The 21,749-nt window shown below is 47.3% G+C and overlaps 2 protein-coding genes across 7 annotated transcripts; one reads left to right on the forward strand and one right to left on the reverse strand.

Annotated features, from left to right (window-relative positions):
* Nucleotides 1–204: 204 nt before the first annotated feature.
* Nucleotides 205–1,188, forward strand: LOC125537012 (BTB/POZ and MATH domain-containing protein 2-like). The gene has a single exon (XM_048700295.1). The coding sequence runs from the start codon at nt 205–207 to the stop codon at nt 1,186–1,188; it is 984 nt and encodes a 327-aa protein (XP_048556252.1).
* A 3,843-nt stretch (nt 1,189–5,031) lies between these two features.
* Nucleotides 5,032–19,843, reverse strand: LOC125537791. Of its 6 annotated transcripts, XM_048701104.1 has the most exons (8): nt 19,196–19,841; nt 17,402–17,476; nt 16,818–16,938; nt 16,478–16,705; nt 16,122–16,343; nt 15,766–15,987; nt 15,410–15,631; nt 5,032–5,568 (listed from the first exon to the last, which is right to left on the reverse strand). In XM_048701104.1, exons 1-4 carry the CDS (start codon nt 19,651–19,653, stop codon nt 16,481–16,483), a joined length of 879 nt encoding a protein of 292 aa, XP_048557061.1. In that variant the 5' UTR covers nt 19,654–19,841; the 3' UTR covers nt 5,032–5,568; nt 15,410–15,631; nt 15,766–15,987; nt 16,122–16,343; nt 16,478–16,480. The 6 variants fall into 6 exon arrangements, with proteins under 6 accessions (XP_048557061.1, XP_048557059.1, XP_048557056.1 ...); XM_048701102.1 differs by lacking the exon at nt 5,032–5,568 and having other exon boundaries at nt 15,211–15,631; nt 16,415–16,705; nt 19,196–19,842; XM_048701099.1 differs by lacking the exon at nt 5,032–5,568 and having other exon boundaries at nt 15,211–15,631.
* Nucleotides 19,844–21,749: the final 1,906 nt, after the last annotated feature.

Consider the following 21,749-nt stretch of genomic DNA (forward strand, 5'->3'; position numbering starts at 1 on the left):
TCAAAACAGATACATATTACTACTAGTATAAATATAAGGGGTGGGTTGTGAAAAGAAAGAAATCACCTCAAGAATCGAATCTACACCAGGGCACCAAGAAATTGTAATTTAATATCGATCTTGTTGAGCGCATCGACGTGCACAGCGGAGTGGGAGCAGGGGGAGCACTTGTTCAAGATCTCCGACTACAGCATTCACACGGGCATGGGCGTCGGCTGCTACATCGAGTCGTCATGGTTCACTGTTGGCGGCCATTACTGGTGCCTCCATTATTACCCGGACGGGTCTACGGAAGATGGCAAGGACGACATAGTGGTCGCTCTGGAGCTGATGGAGCTGGACCAGAAGGCATTCAAGGCACGGGTATCCTTCACAATCAGCTTGTTCCACTGTACAACTAAGCGGTTTTCTCTTTCTTTGTCGGTGGCCCTGTCGGCCAATCTTCCCAATCCAGACTACTTTGTCACGCACAATATAAACAGAGGCGAGATGGAAGCATCGGGCTATGTTGTTGACGATCGTCTCACTATCAAATGCGCCTTGACTGTCATCAAGGAGCCATATGTTATCGAGGAGGAGGCCCATGTTGAGGAGGAGGCGCCACCGTCCGAAATCATGGACCAACTCGGGAAGCTGCTAGAGGCAAAGGAGGGTGTGGATGTGACACTCGAGGTTCAAGGAGTGAAATTTCCAGCCCACAAGCTCGTGCTAGCGATGCGGTCTCCGGTTTTCAAGGCGATGCTCTATGGACCGATGATGGAGAAGGATTCAAGCCGCATCGCCATTAACAACATGCAACCTGATGTCTTCAAGTTTCTGCTCCACTTCATATATAACAATTCATTGCCCGCGGTCATGGGCGACGACTTGCTAGATGAAGACAATAAGAGAGAGGTTACCAGACACCTGCTTGTGGCTGCAGATCACTATGGCATGGAAAGATTGAAGCTTATGTGCGAAAGCATCCTCTGCAAAGACCTCAATGCCGAGTCCCTTGCAACTACATTGGCTTTGGCCAGTCAACATAGTTGTTCTCGGCTACAAGATGCTTGCATTCGATTTATTGCATCATCATCTACTAAAATAGATGATGTGGTGGCAAGCAAAGGGTACAATCGGCTCAAAAGAACTTGTCCGGATACCGTAACGGAGATGTGGGAAAAAGCAAGTAGGCTCTGCAAAACCTAAGGATTGTTACTTTATGCTCATCTTAACTACTCATCCTTTTTTATAAAGAGTACTTACTTTTTTCCCAATAATTCTCCGTGGCCTTCTAGTGCTCACATTTGTTTGATGATATTTTTCTTTTAGAAAAAGGAGGATGACCCCTGGCCTCTGCATCCGGGCGATGCATGCGGTCACTTTATTAATTATTCTCACAAGACCTTACAAAGTCATACAACAATAATACTAAAGCCACCGTCTAGGCAACATCTGTCGCTACTCCTATCCAATTGATGAAGGGACGCTGAAAATCTGGGCCTAATGCCAACCAGACCTCGCAGCCAAACCTAACATCTAAGAGCTGAGGTCTCAACCAGGACGCCTGCTGGGTACGTATGGGGCACCCACCAGTCCAGCGCACTCCTCAACCAGGACGCCTGCCGGGTATGAGGCCGCCGCAGCCATCTGCCACCTATCCATCTTTAGTGACATACTGCTGCATTAACCTTGCCCGGTCTAACTGCCGTCGACGCCACCACGATGCCAGACAACGCCACCATCCTGCGCTCGTCCATCATCACACGCCCACCGGCGACACTCCGCTGCTCCATGCCGCTGAGACCCACCATAGTCGACGTGTCAGATACCACGTCGCTCCTCCTCTTGTCCCCTCCAGCCAACACTTGCTCCAAAACGATGCCCCCAGGAAGGAGAACGACATCGAAAAGTCGCCATCGTCTGATCCGGTATATCCAGATCTAGGGTTTCCCCCAGAACCTTCTGATCAGGTTGACGTGACCTGCAACGACGATGTCTTAAGAAGGGAACGACGTCCGAGACGCCGCCATCGTCTGCCATGATCGCAGTCAAGCATGATTTTCATCGGAAGCCACGTCGTCCCGATCTCGCGGTTGGCTGGAACCGAGCGGAGTCTCGCCATGAAGACGAACGCTGATGTCGGTAAACCGGCGGAAATCCGACGTCTCCTCATTGGTCCCTCCACGTGCCACCGGTTGGCTAAAGGCCACCCCGCGGCGGATCCGATCGGGGTTGGATCCGCAGTCGCCACCGCCACCATCTCCGCGCAGATCAGGCACCCCGTCTTATGGGGCGCTGCCAGCGCCGTCATCCATCGCAAGGTCTCCGCTCCACCGGCAGATGGCGCTTCGGCCACCGCCGCACGACAAGGGATCGCCGCCCCAGCCGCCGCCTTCGGATCCCAGGAGAAGGGCCACCACTGCCGCCTCCGACAGGATCTCGCCGCGTCCACCCGCCCAGGTGCCTTCGGCGTCGGGCCCGCCGCCACCACGGTCCTCACCGGCGGTAGCGGCGGCAGAGGGAAGCGCGAGAGGAGGCCTGCGGCGCTAGGGTTCGGGGGGCCCCTGGCGTCGCCTAGGGGGAGGCGACGCGAGGGGGAGCAACTCCGACTCTAGAAAGATAAAGTGAGGCACGACAACCCCTTGTTTGATGGTATGGAACACGATCGATAAAGGGGTCTACAAACTCCCTCAAAAAAGAAGAAGAAGGGGTCTACAAGCTAAATAGGTCTGGCATCGTTTTATCAAAACCAAACTGTTAGGAATTTCTGGTTTGAGGATTACTGGCTAGACACAGAAATTTGTAAAACACAACTCGTATGCTTTCCTTATAAGGTAATGAACCATGAGATGTTCTAAGTAGCTAGAACGGTGTGCTTTGCCTTTCTCAAGCAGGATTCATTCATGTAAGTTTTTGGCGCAATTTGTTGACCCAATTGGGTGACATGTCGAGCACAAACGCAAAACTGATTCCTCTCAAGAATACACAGGGGCATAGGGCAAATACCCATGAACAATCATATATCATGTCCAACAAAAGCAGGGACTAATTCATTTCAAGACATTACATGCTCAAAACTACCAGCCCGTGAACAATTTAACCCACATCGTGTTTGTACAGGCACAAAGTTTTGCTAGTCTGCCCTTTAGCGCACATATACAATACAAGGATAGATAGAGGTAAAAGACTAAGGTTCGGTCGGGTCCACTCGTGCACATCCTCAGATTCAGCTCTTTGGGTGAAAGCCTAAGGCTCGTCGGGTCAGGCGACGGTATTGGCATCGTCGCTTCCCTCTTTGGGGCGTCGCCTTGAAGAGCACTGGATCCCATTTACGCACTCCATGGGTTGAACGCTCGTGGCATTGCGGTCGGCTGGTGCCCGTCCGGTGATGTGTTGTTCTGCACAACTTTCTGTGTGGCAACGATAGCGGCTTCGGGCGGAGTTGGGTTGCAACTGTGTTTTGATAGCTAGTCTCATTCGGCGTGTTCGAGGGGTTGTCGTGCCTCACTTTGTCTTTCTAGAGTTGAAGCTGCTCTGAGGCGGGGCCCTTGCGGGAACGATAACGCAAGACGGGTGGTCGATTCCGGCGCTGGCTCAACGCAGGCCCAGCGCTTTCCCCCTGCAATGCTCGTCGTCAGAGTCAGAGCTGCCTGGTCACCGGCGCGTGCGGTGGACTGCTTGGCATCGACCGACGCATGCCTCGACACTCGTTTGTGGTGAGGGCTTCATCGGTGGACGTTGATGGCGGAGTTGGAGTCGCCCTTGCGGAGGTGTGATGACGATGACAGCAGATTGCTACCTCGACGACGCTTCTCGCTTGGACGGTGTGTGTGTGTGTGTGTGTGTTCTTGTGTGGGTTGCCAGATCACCCTGTGTGTCCTGTGTGGGCATGTTTTAACGATTTTCGCCCAGATTTTCATTAATTAACCAGGCAATTCTCTTCTTCTTTATTAATAAGAGGCAAAACTTTTGCCGCCGCTTCAAAAAAATAGATAGAGGTAAACCAAAATTAATGTTCTGATGTGAGCCTGTCAAGAAGATACGAATGAATAGACAACATCGAGACCTTATTGGATGGCATACAAGCTCTGTCCCGGCATTATTTCCTGGCAGCTGCTACTCGTCAGCCGGCTGATCTTAGGAAAAGATCAGACGCCTGACCAGCCAGGCAGCCATTGATTTGAGCCTATAGAATTTGATTTGGGCCGCTTGATTCCCTGGTACAATTGCACCATCATTTCCATCCCCCATGCCACATGTCTCCTCGCAGTGTTTCCAGCCACCAACCCAGCATCCCTGCTGCCCTTGAAGCACCGCCGATGCTCCATTGCTCTGGTGGTGATGCTCCGGCGGCTCAGCGATGCTCTGTCGCAAGTGATGCTCGGGCAATGCTTCGATGACCTGGCGATGCTCCATTGCAGCGTCAATTATGCTCCGGCGATGCTCCGACGGCCAGAGAAGCTCCACTGCAGCATCGGTGATGTTTCGGAGGCCCGACGATTCTCCAATGCAGCACCGGGATGCTCCGACGGCCCGAGAAGCTCCACCGTAGCACCGATGATGTTTTGGAGGCCCAACGGTGCTCCAATGCAGTGTCGGCTATGCTCCGACTGCCCGAGAAGCTCCATTGCAGCACCGATGATGTTTCGATGGCCTAACGAATGCTCCATTGCAGCAGTGGTAATGCTTCATTGTTGATGCTCTGAGCGCTCGGTGATGCTTCAAGTCTCTTCCCACCTCACTCACCACTCAGTGTCATAGCAACCAACAATAAGCTCGCCCACCACGCGTTCCCTTCCCCGCAACGGTCACAGCGTCCATGGCCAGTCCGCAACAGCCGCTCGGCGGCCCCTTGCAGGATCGTCGATCCCCATCACAACGGCCGCCTGACACACCCTTGGCTAGCAGCAATCACCTAAGACTGCCCTGGATTTTTCTCAGCAATTGTACGGAACCGGCTTTGTTGAAAGCCGTGTTGATAATAATCTATCAGTAGAATCTTCATAATCCATTGTTGAGGCTCTGCGAGGAGAAAACACAGATCACAAAAAAATTTGTTGTATGAACCAAGCAACAACAGCAGTAGACCGATTGGATAAAAACCACACTATCTTTGCATTGGCCACTACTTGATGAAACAACATTGCTAGATAAAATACCACTACCTCTACATTAGTACATTTGCATGTTACCAATAAAACAAAAAACACCACCATGGATATAAAACCCCACTACATGCATGTCATCCATTAGCCACTGCACATTGATAACAAAAAATGCGCAGATGCTGATAAGAAAAAACACTCACCAGCAAAGGGTGTACAGTCTTTCTGCTGCAAGAGTATTAACCTATGTAATTGTGAGTCAATACCAAAGTTAACAACAAAGCCCAATTGGCAAAGTAGTTTGCAGTTCAGATAGGCCTGAAAAATGATGTTGGTGATAGAGAGAACCGAAGATTGCTCATGTGGTCATGGATTCTTGTTTTATCCAATGCTCCCTGTTCTGATTGGTCCACTTCTGGTGCCAATAGCGGGATCAGAGTGGACAGTCAACTGGTGCTACATTTGATATTCCTCTGTGATCCTGGATGAGAGTGAACATTTCATTAGCAGCAAAAATTTCAAGAATAACAAAGAAGCCTACTTCTCTAAACAAACTGCATCGAACATGTATAAACTTCAATGAAGAATAGACATAGCCATGAAAATTACTCACCACATCCCCAAAATTGTGTATAGCTGTATTAGTTGGCAAAGTTTTACAAGTTTGATTGCGGGTATTTTAAAATGATTGCTATTTTGAAATGTAGAGAAAACTGTGTAAATTTCTGTTCACACAATAAAATTTGCTATAACTGCTCAAAAGTACAGAGTCACCAATTAAGTGGTAAGTGCTAAGCAGGCTAACCGAACTGCCAGACCACTACAACAGTGCAACACACATTAAGTTGACAACTTAACATACTACAATAGTAGTACATTTAAAGTAACCCAATGCACATAAGCAACATGGAATTCCTGAAGGGAAAATGCATAGAATCATAGCTCTGATGTAACTGTTTAAGCTTACTTGAACTACTATAGTTGTTAGAGGCAACAGGGGTGAGCATGTTGCAGCCCCCTGCACCAGTGTCTTGGGCAACTTGGCAAAATCATCTTTCATGGGTATCTCATCAACACATGTGGAGCATACGTGGAAATATAGAAAGTATAGCATGTCAGTGGTACTGCCAATAGGAAATTTGCACTGCATTGAAATGACTAGCACATCTCATTGTCAGTCCAAGCAACCTGGATAATAATCAATTAAACATGACTTCAAATATTTGTGTTTGTGTATCTTGTGCAACAACAGCTTGAGCTGGACTTCCCTCTAGCAGCAAACATACAAAAGAGGCCTGCTGGTGAAACAAAGCTACTAATAAATCATTATCACGTTATCTAGCGCACCATGCATGTAAGTGGAAGCCTCATTTTTTGACAAAAGGAGTCCTATAAAATGAACAAAAACCACTAGAGTCCGTTTTGCAATGAAACACCGCTCCCTAGTTGTGTAGAATCAAGCCCATGACTAGAAAAATGAAAACAGAAGGCACAACCCAGTCTGGAGAACAACATTGTTGCTCTGAAAAAATAAACAAAAAACCCACTAGTATGTGCTGCAATGAAGCACCACTCCTAGTTTGGAGAACAACTTTCTTACCGCTGCCTACAGCTGCTGCTCTGAAAATGAACAAAAAAGACTAGGTTGTGCTGCAATGAAGCACCACTCCCAGTCTGGAGAACAACAATCCTGATGCTGTGAAGCCCCGTATCTGTCACGACCCAAGCACATACAGAGGATGAGCAACCAGATCAGTATCGATTTTGGATCAAGAAAAGAGATTGAGGTGAGAATCAGCAACAAGGGGGTGAGATACAGATAGCAGGAAGGTGAGGAACAAGAGCAAGAGGATGAGGATGAGATGCTTCAGACGTTTCAATCGTTCGTTGCCTCCTCTGTCTAGCTTCTCCTCCTTTATAAGCCTTCTGCCTATTTGCGTAGCTGGGCCAAACCCATTCCATTGGGAAGGCCCTGGATAAGAAGAGGGTCATGGCCCTTGGGGCATGACATTCTCGCCCCCTTAAAACACGGCTTGACCTCCAGCCGGTGAGGCGGTACCAAAGAACAGAAAAACCACCTGGGTTCCATGGCCGACGGAGCTTTGTATCTCTCTTGTCTGATAGACATCCAACATCATAACCAACCTTTGAACTTCTATGTCCAAACTTGATCCTTGTCTTAATCGTTTCCCGACCATGAAGATTCATAATTCTAAGATCCCACTATGGTGCAGCAGAAAGCTCAAGTCCATGACCAATAGAATCTGCAGCGGCATATGGTGAAGAGGAGTTGTTGTGAATACCAAACTGCTTTGTACCAGTTTTAGTTGCACTCCTAATGCCCGGATCCTACAGCCTTAGCCCACACAAGAATTGGCAAAAATAGTTTAATCGTGGTTCCTTTTCAGCTGACAACGCCGTGGACATAGTTCCTAAGATAGTAAAGTCCGATCCATGACCAAGAGAGCATCTCACCACGGGAACAGACAAGCACGCGATCCACTCGATCAGAGTACCAAGGTAATGAACATACCATATATCCATGAGCATTAACATCTGTCTACTTGCATCGGCATGCAGATCAATAGAAAATGTGACGAGAACACTATAGTCCCAATATGTAGGAACACATTCTCTCATTGGAACAACACAAGGATTGTACGAAGTATCAAAAATGTTGGTGACCACCGACAGAAGAATATATCATTGAATACACTTGAAACCGTTAATGATTTCCCATGCAGGTACCAATTGGAGGTGTTCAGAATAATATAGAGGAGCAACCAACAATTTCTCAGTGTTGCCCTCAAGGAAGTTAGATAAGCTGGTAAGGATATGCACTACAACAAATATCTTCCATGGAAAGTGAAAGTGAATAATGTGGTGAGGTCCTCTAGTAAATACTTCATTTCCTTTTGCATATAGTGATGTGACTCCAACAATTGAATACACCTCTCTGGGCTGAACTTTTATGTCAACACAAGGTAGAAATGTTGTAAGATGTGACAACCATCTGATATGTGACTCCAGGAAGTGTAAATACAACCAATCTTTTGAAAAATCAAGCATCATCCCACTCATGTGTTGAACCACATAAAGGGCACTCAGGAACTGATAAACAACAATTGAGGGAAATGAAATTCCATATCCTCTATGGTGTATCAGCTCAAATACCAAGAGGAGAAAGCTTGTCCTGTCATGGGTCCCCTCACGGCCAACACATACACCCAGGAAAGGGAGGTGTATGCGAAGCACATAACCAAAAAGTAGAGTTTGAGGATCCCATGTTCTTGGGGTTATGTTCGGACTGACACTCACCATTTCATACAACTTCAGGATTGCCAGTTCTAGATTTACGACATGTGAATAACACCCAGCCGCTACTCTATGAAGCTCGAGGACAACCACCATCAAGTGCTTTTCAGTGTAATTGTTGAAGATATTGCTTGCCCCAGCCTTCCTCCAAACTAAGACATGAACCAGATTAGGCATCTAAAAGCCATCATGTTGTAGTTTGTTCATTACGCCTCCACTGCTTTTACTCATCCATGGATTGGGCCATGGTTTCAACTCAGTCAAGTCTGAAGTCGGATGTACCGCAAATAATAACTGACAACCCTTCACTCCAGGATTCCACCCAGGGTCTGCTAGAACCTCGATCTTGTTGAACCGAGCCTCACTTTTCCAGTTGCTAGAAATTGTCGTTTAGAGATTTGCAATGGATACCTTCTCTAACATCTGCATTAGCCTGCGCTCTTTAAATAAGTATACCAAACATTTCTACAACTCCATTTTTCTGCCCTTGCTCGGGGGGGAGCCATGGTGACTTCCAAATCAAATGGACTTGATTTACGAGGATAGGAAACCATATCATTCTTTTAGTGTTGTATTTGAAGGTACCACCATATTCTATACCATACAGAGGTGGTGGCCAATTTTGCAAGCAAGTTGTATCCCTTGGGAGAAGTACTATGTTGGCAGTAGAAAATGCCACTGCAGGTGACAGCCTTCCATTGGAATCATATCTTTGGTCATAAGTTTGCAAGAAATAGCCAACTCCACCAGTTTTATTACTCACATATTCCACTAGAATGCCACTTAACAAACCTTGTGCTTTCTGTTTCAAAATCAATGTGACATCACTAGCGCTCATGCGCTTCAGATAATTTGATCGATGAGATGAACGGCACTGCTGCAGATATGCATATTGGTACTGCCAATGACCACCGGGCCCTCCAATATAATAGAACTCACACCAGAAACTTTTTAGTGCAGGAAGTACTTGTAAATAATGTCCATCTAAAGAACTAGTCCGATGCAAGACCAAACTAGCAACACAACAATTGAGATCCTCATGCGGTTGACATGTAGATGGTTTCCCAAATATACCAGTTACCGGACGTGGATCTTGAGGATTGGTTGATTTCGAATGCCATTTAAATGATGGCCATGGTATTGGACGTAGCATTTGTCCTTGTTGCTTTGATGAGGTTAGCGCGGCCTCTGGAGGAGCTGTCGAGAATGGGGCCACACTCCCCATGACGAGGGGCACCTCCACATAAGCATATGCTAGACCAACATCAAGCTCACAACAGGTGATGGTGCAACAACACTGATGGCTTCAATGTCGAGGGTCTCTTCGCACACAACGAAGGCTGTGGTCTCAGGAAAGATGTTGACGGTGGCGTTACCACTCGGGCACTCTGTCGAACATGTGATAGGCATCGGTATAGTAGGGCTATTTTTGTCCATGGCGGTGACATCATGGTCTGCACCGCACTCCACTCAGGCACCGAGATCAGGGAATGCGCCCGCGAGCATGAGGGTGTGAACTCCATGGTCGTCGTCAAGTCTCTCTGCAGCCATCGTAGCCTCCTACATGATTTCATCCTCCCTTATCCGGGCTAGGGATCGATGAAGCACCGGTGATGCTTGATGGTGATCGTGACCACATAAAATATTGGATATCTTCCCGCAAACCCTCGATGTACTGGTGGACGAAGCTCTTGATGCTCAGGTTGGGGTTGAGATCCAGCACGCGAGGTACACATTCCGAGAACGCCGGCATGTACTTGACCATGGTTTCTGTCTGCTTCTGCTCGAGCAGCGAGCACAAGCACAGGTTGTACTCCGATGACACGTCGTGACTTTCGAGGAGGCATGCATGCTCATAGATGCACCGGCCATGCATAGCGAGAGTCCACTCTGCCCCACATCTTGATCGAAGCTGAACCACCGACCACACACGGTTGATTCTCTGGAACAGGGATATCTTCACTACACCATACACTGTAAACACTTGCTACAACGTCTCCTCAGTGAATGGTAGTACACATGGTGCACTGTGATGTGGAGAACGTCGCCGGTGAACAACTCCTGGTAGCTCGACATTTCGTCGAACACCTTGTAGGCAGGAAGTGGGTGGTGACTTTTCTTGGTTATGGATACCAAATTATCATGACCCAAACACAACACATGCGTACACCGGCGTCGCCGCCGGCTGAGATGGATGGCAAGGCAGCCAACAAGCAGAGGCGGCTTGAGCCAACCCGCATCCAATGAGCCTGGACTCCATCAGCAGACTTAACAGCGACATGCTCCTCGTCATCATCGGCCTCCTCCCCACCAAATCTGCCGTGCGGTCCACCCTGCTCTCCCGGCAGTGGCGCCCCCTCTGGCACCGCGTCCTCCTAAACCTCACCGTCGATAGCTGCCTCTGCGATAGGGATTGCAAACGCATGGCCGCAGTCTCCAAGATCCTTTAATCGCACCCTAGGCCAGCCAGACACCTTGACATCCGCATGTTCAGTACCAACTGCAAGGTCCAAGCCAAGTTCGATGGGTGGTTCTTATCCCCCGCCCTAGATCAGCTCGAGGAGCTCAGGTTTGAAGCTGGACGATGTCGCTATCTGCCGCCGTCCGCGCTCCGCTTCATGCCAACACTGCGCCGCGCGAGCTTCAGCTCCTGCTATTTTCTACAGATTAATGCCACGCCCGCCCTTCTTATCCCTCAACTCAAGAAGCTCGACCTCTTCGACGTTGGCATATCGAAGAAGGCCGTGGAGCACCTGCTCCACAACTGTACTGCGCTCGAGTACCTAAGTCTTCGGCAGATCCACGGGTTTATTAGCCTCCACATCGCCTTGACGAATCTCCGATGGAGTTATGTGTCTTGCTGGCCCTGCAACAAGACATCAATTGGGAAGAGATCACTCCAGCTGTTCCATGTTATGGTCATTGAGAATGTGCCTTTCCTTGAGAGATTGCTTGTATTTGATCTAGAAGGTCCAACAAAAGTCAGGGTTATTGACACGCCGAAATTAACAACGTTGGTGTATCTGCCAAATTCTCCAAACTCTTTATTGGATCCGTAATCGTTCAGGTACAACACTCATCTTCTTCTCCGTCTTCTTGAAATTCACATTTTTAAATTTCTTCTTGATGTATTTACGACAGTCATCCAGAAAATAATTCACACAAGCTTGACCCAGTCTGTGCGCACAGTGAGGATCTTGGCAATAAAATCTATCGGTCCCAATCTGGATCAAGTTGTTGGATTCCTTACATGCTTTCCGTGCACAGAGAAGCTACTCATCGAGGTGAAACTTCTTTCCTATTAGTAAACGGTAATCACAACATAGCTCAATTTTTTCGTAATTTTCTCAAATTACGATGATAAGTGTAGTGTTCAAAACTGCATGTACACACTGCAGCGAAAGAAATGTTTTTAGTATTTTTTTCTCACGTGATCACCTGCATCGTTTCTTGTTGTACTACTAGTAGCCTAGGCTAGTCATAGTGGCAAGTAACTTAGACTAGTAACTCTATGGTTACCCTAAGAGCAAGTACTACCTCCGTCCTGGTTTACTCTTCCTATTTTGTAGTACTATCAAAATTTGACCACAGATGTAACTGACAAAATGTTAATGCATGTCACTAAAAAATATATCATTGGATTCGTATTTGAACATAATTTGAAATTGTATAATTTTTGGTGACATGCATTGGCATTTTCTTAGGTAAATCTATGGTCAAAATTTTACACTAAATACGAGGTAGTACAAAAGTGGGCTATAACGGCCCTCCACTATGTAGGCCAAAACACGTGCCAAATTCACTTGTGATGCATTTGGCATCGATGCCCCTCCATTGCTCACCTGGTGCCCCAATCCGGATCACCTACTTTGCTCCGGTGCCAAATTAACTCATGCAATGAAAAAACACTTGCGTGGGAGAGGGAGAGGACTGAGGCAATAAAAACACTTATTTGGGAGAGTGAGAGGTTGGTGTAGTTGGTTTGATTGATTTGTTTATACATGTGGGTCTGTGTGCACAGCGGTGCCAACTCTCTCACATCTCTAGAGCGGTGCCAAAATCTTTTGATTTGACATCGATGCGTATTATGTGGCATACTTTTGAGAAATATGGCAATGGACACATAGTGGAAGGCAACAAATGCCCAAGCTCTTCACATGATCCTAGGTAAGTGAGAGGGGAGAGAGAGAGAGAGAGAGAGAAAATACACTAGCCGGCCAACCCTATCGTATGGGCGAATGATATTGGTACCTCTTGATGACACGACAATCTTATATAGCCAGCTGCTCTAATATGTTCTCTCGTTTTGCAGATAAAAAGACCCGAAAGTGAAAAATGTGCTGCACTATAACAATTTCAACGAATGCCTTGATCTTCATACAGAAATCAATTTGATCGACTACCGAGACAGCACATCTGAAATTAAATTGGCCAGGTTCTTTGTTCTGGAGGCAAGTGTGCTCAAGGTAATGAGGTTTGACATTCTCTGGCGTAACAATGAATGGCGTGCTGATCACCGCAAGCATCTAAGCCTAAATGACAAAGTCTCCGCGGAAGCTGAATTTGTTTTTGAAACATCAAGTCGCCAGAGACTCAAAAATTTATTTGCCCATTAGTGACTTGTCAGGGCGGTGGATTTTAGTTTGTACGGTAATGTTGCATCCACCTAATGTAACGGAAGTTCTTACAGAAACTTTTTAATAATTCCCTCTTTGTAGGTGCAACATTACTCCTAACATTTGTAATATCAGTTTGAAACTTGTAATATTACCGTGTCCTATTCCTGCACTTTCAAAATCCTGTGAATCAAAGAGGCCCTGAGTTGGTGATGATGGTGTGCCTGTCATCTTTCACCAATAGCCATCGGATCTAGATCTGACGCATACAAAGCAAACTTCTGCAGTTTTGCAAAAAGATGCCCACACTTGTTCCCTATTTACAAACAACTCCTTGTCTCTCACAATCAGCCTTATCTCCTTCCCACCACATCTAGAAGGCCATGGAACAATCTGGCGCGATGGCCGCTGCCGGCGCCATCGATCCCCAATCTTGGTGTTCCGTGCAATGCACGGGCATCTTACTCATACTCTGTAAGAAAAGAGTAGAGATACCCGTGGCAACGCGGGTCGAACACGGCTAGTTGTAAGTAAGTTAGCTATAGAGCCATGATGATAGTGACTGCACACGGTGAGGCTGACTTTGGTATGCCGAACACGGCGCCTACACTCAGGTTTCATCTCCGGCACAGGGTCTTGTCACTTCACTGTGAGGAGTAATTTGACCAGCGGGTAGTACAATACTAGTACTACATTGGTAGTACTACTACCAGTCTAGCATCACCGTCTAGATTTAGTAGTACTGCCACATCAGTTTGGATTTAGTATTTGACTAGCAATATCCAGTAATGCATGTCAATAAAAATATACTACTCCCTTTGTAAATAAATACATGGAGTATTGTTTTATTCAGTTTTGAACATAGTTTCCGATGATATTATACACTCTCCCTTCCGGTAGATGGCTCAAATCTTAAGTCTCATCAATCAGACTACTATTGTACTCACCGAGCGCTCAGTTTGGTAAGCTACCAATTTTTTTTGCAATCAAAGACTATTATTGTACTTCCTCTGTACTGGTGCATTAGTCACGTTACGAAAACCAAATAATTCGAAAACTTTTAGGCACAGTACATTAACTACCCACCTCATTCCCTTTTTTGCCACGAAAAAAGAAATCACCCAATAGGAGACATGGGGTGCGTATGCATTCAATGAATTGAGACTATAGCACGACATTTTTTGTTACATGCATTAACATTTTATTAGTTAAATCAAAGATAAAAACTTGACGCAAAATGCAAAGGGGGCCAATAAATCAGTAAACATCAAAGTTCTCTTGTTTTGCCCCAACTTGGTCTCGGTGAGATGACTATATTGCACCGGCACGGAGGGAGAGCCGAGGAGTAGATGGCCAACACACACGTGAATGCAAGTATGCAACGCAGTCTGCACTTCTCATATATAGGCTCCCCGCCAGTCCAATCTATACGAAATCATACGCACCTACGCACCCTAACCAAGGGCAAAAGTGATCACTCCAATCGCAAGATCAGTTGACTAGATGCTAGACCCATGGAGACGATGAGCGCGAGCATCAGCCGGCTGTGCTAGATAGTCCATGACGCGGCCTGCGGCCCGACACGGAGGAACATCTCCAAGTCGTGCTTGAGGCCGCCAGGGCGAGAGGCCTCTTGGACGGCAACTTCGTCTTCTTGTTTGTCAAGGTCCAAGTCGTGCTTGAGGCCGCCAGGGCGAGAGGCCTCTTGGACGACAACTTCATCTCCTTGTTTGTCAAGGTCCTCGTCGGCTTCCTCGACAAATTCACCATTCTCAAGAAGCTCATGAACGACCTTGACATATGCCTCCAGCCCATGTGCCCAGGCTCTGCGATGCCCGCCACCCTCAACAGCCTCTATAGTGACAACCTCTTCGACGCACTGGTGACCCTACAACCACTACTAATAAAAAGGCTACTAGCAGCATGGGTAAAATGGCTCCTAGCTGCGCGGGTACCCGCGCAACCAGCATCGCGCTACAGCTAATAGTTAGTAGTAGCGTGTGCCACCCATGCTATTCTATTTCGTGCCCGCGCTACTAGTAACGAAATAGTAGTAGTGTATCCATACTACCAATGCTACTAGTATCCTAAATACTAGTAGCGAGCAGTTTTTTCCATCCTACTACTAACTTATTGAAAATTAAAATAAAATAAAATCAATCAATTCCATTCTATCACACAATTGCAGTATCTACTATCACAGTTCCTCATTGTAGAGGCAACTCGTATATAATTCATATCTTTTACACAAGTAAGAGTGTAAACATAATGTTGTGTGTGTCAGCTACCTACGTAAGTGGTTCTTGCCATGCAAATTCAAAACTTTACCACTACTTCTAGAGGTCAGAGATTGAGACACGTTGTTATGGTCCGATCCAAAAATTGGCTCACTCGTCAATGCGTGGCGCCTTCCCGGCCTGATCTCGCGGCCTGCAACTGCGACGAAACACAGCGAGCAGCCTCGACTAGCCACACTTGACCGATGGCAGCCGCCGCCTTGAGTTGTGACGTCGTCACGTCCCTCGCCCTAGCCATCAGCTCAAGCAGGCCCCGGTCGATGTCGGCCTCGTGTAACGCCACCAGCAGATGGAGGAAGCCATCGTACACATGGCCCTGTAAACATAATGTTGTGTGTGTCAGCTACCTACGTAAGTGGTTCTTGCCATGCAAATTCAAAACTTTACCACTACTTCTAGAGGTCAGAGATTGAGACACGTTGTTATGGTCCGATCCAAAAATTGGCTCACTCGTCAATGCGTGGCGCCTTCCCGGCCTGATCTCGCGGCCTGCAACTGCGACGAAACACAGCGGGCAGCCTCGACTAGCCACACTTGACCGATGGCAGCCGCCGCCTTGAGTTGTGACGTCGTCACGTCCCTCGCCCTAGCCATCAGCTCAAGCAGGCCCCGGTCGATGTCGGCCTCGTGTAACGCCACCAGCAGATGGAGGAAGCCATCGTACACATGGCCCTGTAAACATAATGTTGTGTGTGTCAGCTACCTACGTAAGTGGTTCTTGCCATGCAAATTCAAAACTTTACCACTACTTCTAGAGGTCAGAGATTGAGACACGTTGTTATGGTCCGATCCAAAAATTGGCTCACTCGTCAATGCGTGGCGCCTTCCCGGCCTGATCTCGCGGCCTGCAACTGCGACGAAACACAGCGGGCAGCCTCGACTAGCCACACTTGACCGATGGCAGCCGCCGCCTTGAGTTGTGACGTCGTCACGTCCCTCGCCCTAGCCATCAGCTCAAGCAGGCCCCGGTCGATGTCGGCCTCGTGTAACGCCACCAGCAGATGGAGGAAGCCATCGTACACATGGCCCTGTAAACATAATGTTGTGTGTGTCAGCTACCTACGTAAGTGGTTCTTGCCATGCAAATTCAAAACTTTACCACTACTTCTAGAGGTCAGAGATTGAGACACGTTGTTATGGTCCGATCCAAAAATTGGCTCACTCGTCAATGCGTGGCGCCTTCCCGGCCTGATCTCGCGGCCTGCAACTGCGACGAAACACAGCGGGCAGCCTCGACTAGCCACACTTGACCGATGGCAGCCGCCGCCTTGAGTTGTGACGTCGTCACGTCCCTCGCTCTAGCCATCAGCTCAAGCAGGCCCCGGTCGATGTCGGCCTCGTGTAACGCCACCAGCAGATGGAGGAAGCCATCGTACACATGGCCCGCACCCTGAAATCCGAACACCATTAAGAGTCAGATTCAGAATTGACCACATACCAAATCAAGTCTATCTGAAATGTTGATCATCTCTCGGGCTCGGGGTGTCTGATCGACTGCTTACCCGTGTGCTGGGGTGCCAGAGGTAGATGACGAGCAGCAGCTTCGCCTCTCCGTACATCAGCAGCCACGACACCATCCAGTCCACGAACCTCTCGACGACCATCGACATCGCCACCAGAACCCTACAGCATTACCAACAAAGGTTCAGAAACTTCAGATTCTTCAGAAGAATGACACGGAAAAATAATGCGGTGCATGTCGATGAAAAAGACAATCAGTGAAAAAGATAAGGAGCATACTAACCCCTTCAGGCAGTGAAAATATAATGTAGAGCAGTAAAAGTGGAACATGGCTCAACATTTGCATTGATAGGGACAAATATATAATTGGGGATCCACTAGGTAAATAAATAATTCTCGTAAATCAACAATATTATCTGCATTTAACATAATGTAAATAGTGTCCAACATCCTTGAGGAAAACCCAAACATTGCTACCTTCTTCAGGGCTCGAGCATGAACTGATGCGCTCTGCTTCTTGTACATACGGCTGTGTTGCACCGGTGTTTATGCAAGGTGGTCAGTGTTAAAATAACACTTAATTTACTATGAGAGGGGATGGAATGCCTGAATTCACAATACTAACCTGATTGACCACCTGTTGCCGCACAAATCTATGGTGTTCAGGAGTTCGGTAAAATTGATGAGACAATGCCCGAAACTGCTTAAAAGGATGATCCAGAAAGAGATAAGTACTTGTAGAGCAGGTCTGTACTAATGATAATAAATATACTATTCTCAAAAAGTAAACAGAAAACTGAATCCGGTAGGTAGACCTGACAATTTCTGTCTCCATTAACCTTGAGCTCAACCATATCTGCATCGTCTAATCTAGACAGTGACAGAAAATAGGATGGGCGAGCTCAAAATCTATATCAAATTGATCTAAAGTTAGCATTCCTTTTCAAGAAAAAAGTACGTCGTCTCAATTTGGACAAACAAAAGTATGGTGGGGAAGTCCCAGCCCCCCCCCCCCCCTCTACGCGTGAACAAGATGGGATCAAGGAGAATGTCAGGAGAAGACAAAGGATTATAGTTATTCCAGATCGGATGAGGTGCAAGCATCAGTTCCTTCCAATTACAACACTTTTTTTTCTGGCGAAATAACACTCATGGAAGATATAGCAAGTGTGCCCATCAAACTTGCTACAGTGCTATTCTTCTTCTTAGCCACCTGCCCACATTTTAATGATCGGAAACAATGATGAATAGTATCCTGATATTGAATTAACGACAATCTCTCGCACACTCAAAAAAATACTAGATTAGCAAGATGCAAGTATCTTATACATGTAAATGCCACTAATATTTCCTTCAAAAATACTAATTTAGTAGAGCTCCACAGCAGATCACAAACTTTACTGCTGATTCTTTCATGTCCATTCTGACATTGAGTAAGATGGATGCATGTCCAGCGACAAAATACCGTCAGCTCCATCAAAACTGCCGACGTTTGTTCAGGAACACAAACCTCATTTACTTGAGAATGTAGGATGACCCATACATAGGTATAAAAATGCAGCAAAAACGTTGTTCACAGATACTACTTCTCTGGCAGTAATGCAGAAACAAGTTAAGGAGGATGTTTCAGCTGTTTAGAAACATGACCACCCTTGCAAAGCCAAAACTCTTTTCAGGTCCTTGGCCGAAAACAATGCTGCTAGAAAAATTACTGGCTAGTTTGTACAAGTACGCGATAAGTTTCATTTTATGAAACTAAACTTTAATCACAGATCAATGCTGACAGAGAAAACTACAGAAGCGTCAGAAGTATGAGAAAATCATAGTGGCGAGCATACCGGTTGACCTTTCTTAAACATCATACATACGCTATGTGTATGCAAAGAAGTCTAACTGGCAACTTAACTTCTCATACTTCTGTATATAGCTAAAAGGACAGTTAAGTTACCAACACAAGCACGTGCAATCTTCAGCCATCAAACACTGTCTCGGGCCAATCACAAGAAGAATATTTAACCTCGCCACCGGCGACAGCCGTCTGAGACGGCGTGCAGTGCCATTACAAAACATCCACTTGCAGGCTGGCAGGCAGGAGGATAATCTTGTTTCAGATACTACGTTTGATGCATCGTGCAAGCACTCACATGGTTTTCACCCAGGACGAGGAAGAAAGTGTTTAATTTTTCAGTTTCGTTAGTCATGGTATTTGCTTTTTACGTTCAACCATGCCATCCCGGTGGTGCCTGTAAATGTATTGAACCATTTGCAAGTTTTGTTTTGAGCTACGTACCAATTATACATTCATACAGACTAGCACATATCCAAAAAATAGAGAGCAAACAAGTTGTAACAGAGGATGAAACAGATTTGAATAGAGCGGGCATCAAGTGAAGGGGAAGGGGAAGGAGTGGGTACCTACATATTCCAACAGAGGCCAGGAGTCTTGGAGGCCGACGTCGCCGTTGTTGTTGCCTGCCACCGCGCTGAGCCTGCTGACGCCGGAGGTCGCCGCCGCCATGGACGGAAGGAGGGACGGACGGCAAGCAGCGGTGGTGGTAAGGTGGGAGACTCGCTGCGCCACTGCCAGCAGCCGCAGCACGAGGCGGCCGGTGTTGGAGGAAGGTGGCACCACGTAGTTGCCTGTCGAGGCCGCCGCGACGAGCACCGCCCTACCCCTCCTCCGCCACTCCGGCGCCACGGCCACGTGCACGCGGCTACGGGCGCTGCCCTCCCCCGTCCCCCTCCCTCCTCCCTCTTCCTCTTCCTACAGTGCCTGCCTACACGCTGCAATCGGGGCGGATTCCCCATGGCAGGCTCAGGCCGCGGCTTGATCCTGGCGGGTCGGACCTCCATGGAGGAGACGACGACGGCGACCATGGTGGTCGCAGCCTAGGTCGACGATGGCGCGGCGGTGGGTTTGGGGAATTGGCGAAGAATGTGGAGTGTGTGTGCAGATTCGTGGGGCGGCGGCAGCGAGGAGGGGAGCTCGATTTGGACGAGATGGGGATTTCAGGTTGTTAAAAAGCCCAGTACTTACTAGTACCGCGAGTTTTTCCCCCTCGCTCTACTATGGCGTATCGCGAGGTGTATAAACCCATGCTACTAGTAAGCGTCTATGTATAAACTTTTTTCAAGTAGTGGACTGCCCGCCATCGCGTCGGAAAATGTCCATTTCGAGGTTGCGCTCGCCGCGCAGTGCTTGGTGCAACAAAACACCATCGACATAATCACTCATGTCTACACGCAAATCGTCCACAAGGACTACTACGTGCAAGAAAAGGACGTTAGGACACTGGACTTCTTGGACCACATGGCAACCTTGAACGGCATTGTTCAGAAGCACGTTGAGTTCGTCGCCAACGCCGTTCCTCCTCACACGTCGGTTGGTGACCCGGCGCACTAGGACGTGAGGATGTCGTTGATGGATCCGTATGTATCTTTATCTTTTCGTCAAATCCATGTAGTAGTATATTGTATTACTAGTAATTATCTAACCATTTACATCAACTTCATAATTTTCGTATGTACTCCATGCATAAACCGCGCTAGAACCAAAATTCTCATTACTCTAGGGAATATCGTTATTTCTATCTGTCGGTCGCGCCATGAAGCAGAACCAAATTTTACAAGTCACAAGTTCAAAAGGAAAAACCTGCCGTGTTCGTGTCGCACCCCCACACGGTTGGTCCGGCACGCCACTCAAGGGGGAATGCGTGTTGTCTTACATATTCACTTACAAGTGGGACCGCAGTTGAGCAAACCGACTATCTGAAAACGCCCACCCCGCCCATCGCGTGATGGCTGACAAAATAGGAGGGAGAAGAGATGGCTGTAACACGGACTCCAAGAAAATTGGTGTCAGATGGGACTCATGTGGGTGGCATGTGCCATACTGCTAGACGTGAATGCTAGTTATGGCCCATGCCACCCCACTATATCGAGGTGCTGGTTACGCAGAGCGAACACATTATCTCTCCAAGAGTACGATACACCACTAGTACTACTCACATTGTCACGAAATTTCCTGGAGTCCGTGCTCCGCCCTCCTCTCTCTCTTCTCAGCCAGCTAGCAGACGCGTGGAGCCCATCGACTGTTTGCTCACATGCAGTCCCATATGTCTGTGAAAACATAAGATGACCCACTGAACCTGCACATCTTTCACCTCGACGTGCTGGTGATGAAAAAAAATCCAATAAAGATCTTTGGTGGCCATTTTTGGAGTTACTCAAGAGTAAGATTCTATTTACAGTTTAACCCAAGATGCACATCATGTGGCTTCAACTAGCACTCCATTTTCTTGCATGACACAACCTGGATACTGGGTGTTCCACGTGTCGGTAAAAGGAGGAAGAACTTGACTAAATCTTCTCCACATTTAGACCGGAGGAGTAGGAAACACGACAAGCCCTGTACCTACATCATACTACGTACAAGCCCACCTCACGCAGTCACGCTATCACCATATTTCTCGGCCTCTGTGCAACACCTAGCTCTAGTTGATCTAACTAGAACTAACTATTGTGCTAGCATACTCCAATATTAGGTTGGCTCTATGTGATGTGGCAACTTCATATAAATGGATGCTGGCTATACTACTACGGTACTCACACTCCCAGAAGTGAGTCAAAAACCATTCATAAATTGAGTTTATGACATGCATATGCAAATGTACCATTCATTACATACAACAATTCATCAACACACAACGACAACGAGGATACATGTTGGATTATAGATTAGTTCCCACAAAAAATTCTAGTAAATGCTAAAGTTTTAATCACACAACAAATAACAAGCAATGAAATGAACTTTAGCTCAACCAATCCTCGGCGTTGGAAACGCTTGCTTTGAACCATAGGAAAGCCTCTGGGACAGGCCATCTATTGTCAATCTCGAGACCAACGCATGACTGATCATCCAGGCTAAAGTGGCCTATATCAGGATGCATATTGTGATAGCCACGTTAGGGAAC

This window comes from Triticum urartu, chromosome 2 (genome assembly GCF_003073215.2).
Source record: "Triticum urartu cultivar G1812 chromosome 2, Tu2.1, whole genome shotgun sequence".
Taxonomy (NCBI): Eukaryota; Viridiplantae; Streptophyta; class Magnoliopsida; order Poales; family Poaceae; genus Triticum; species Triticum urartu.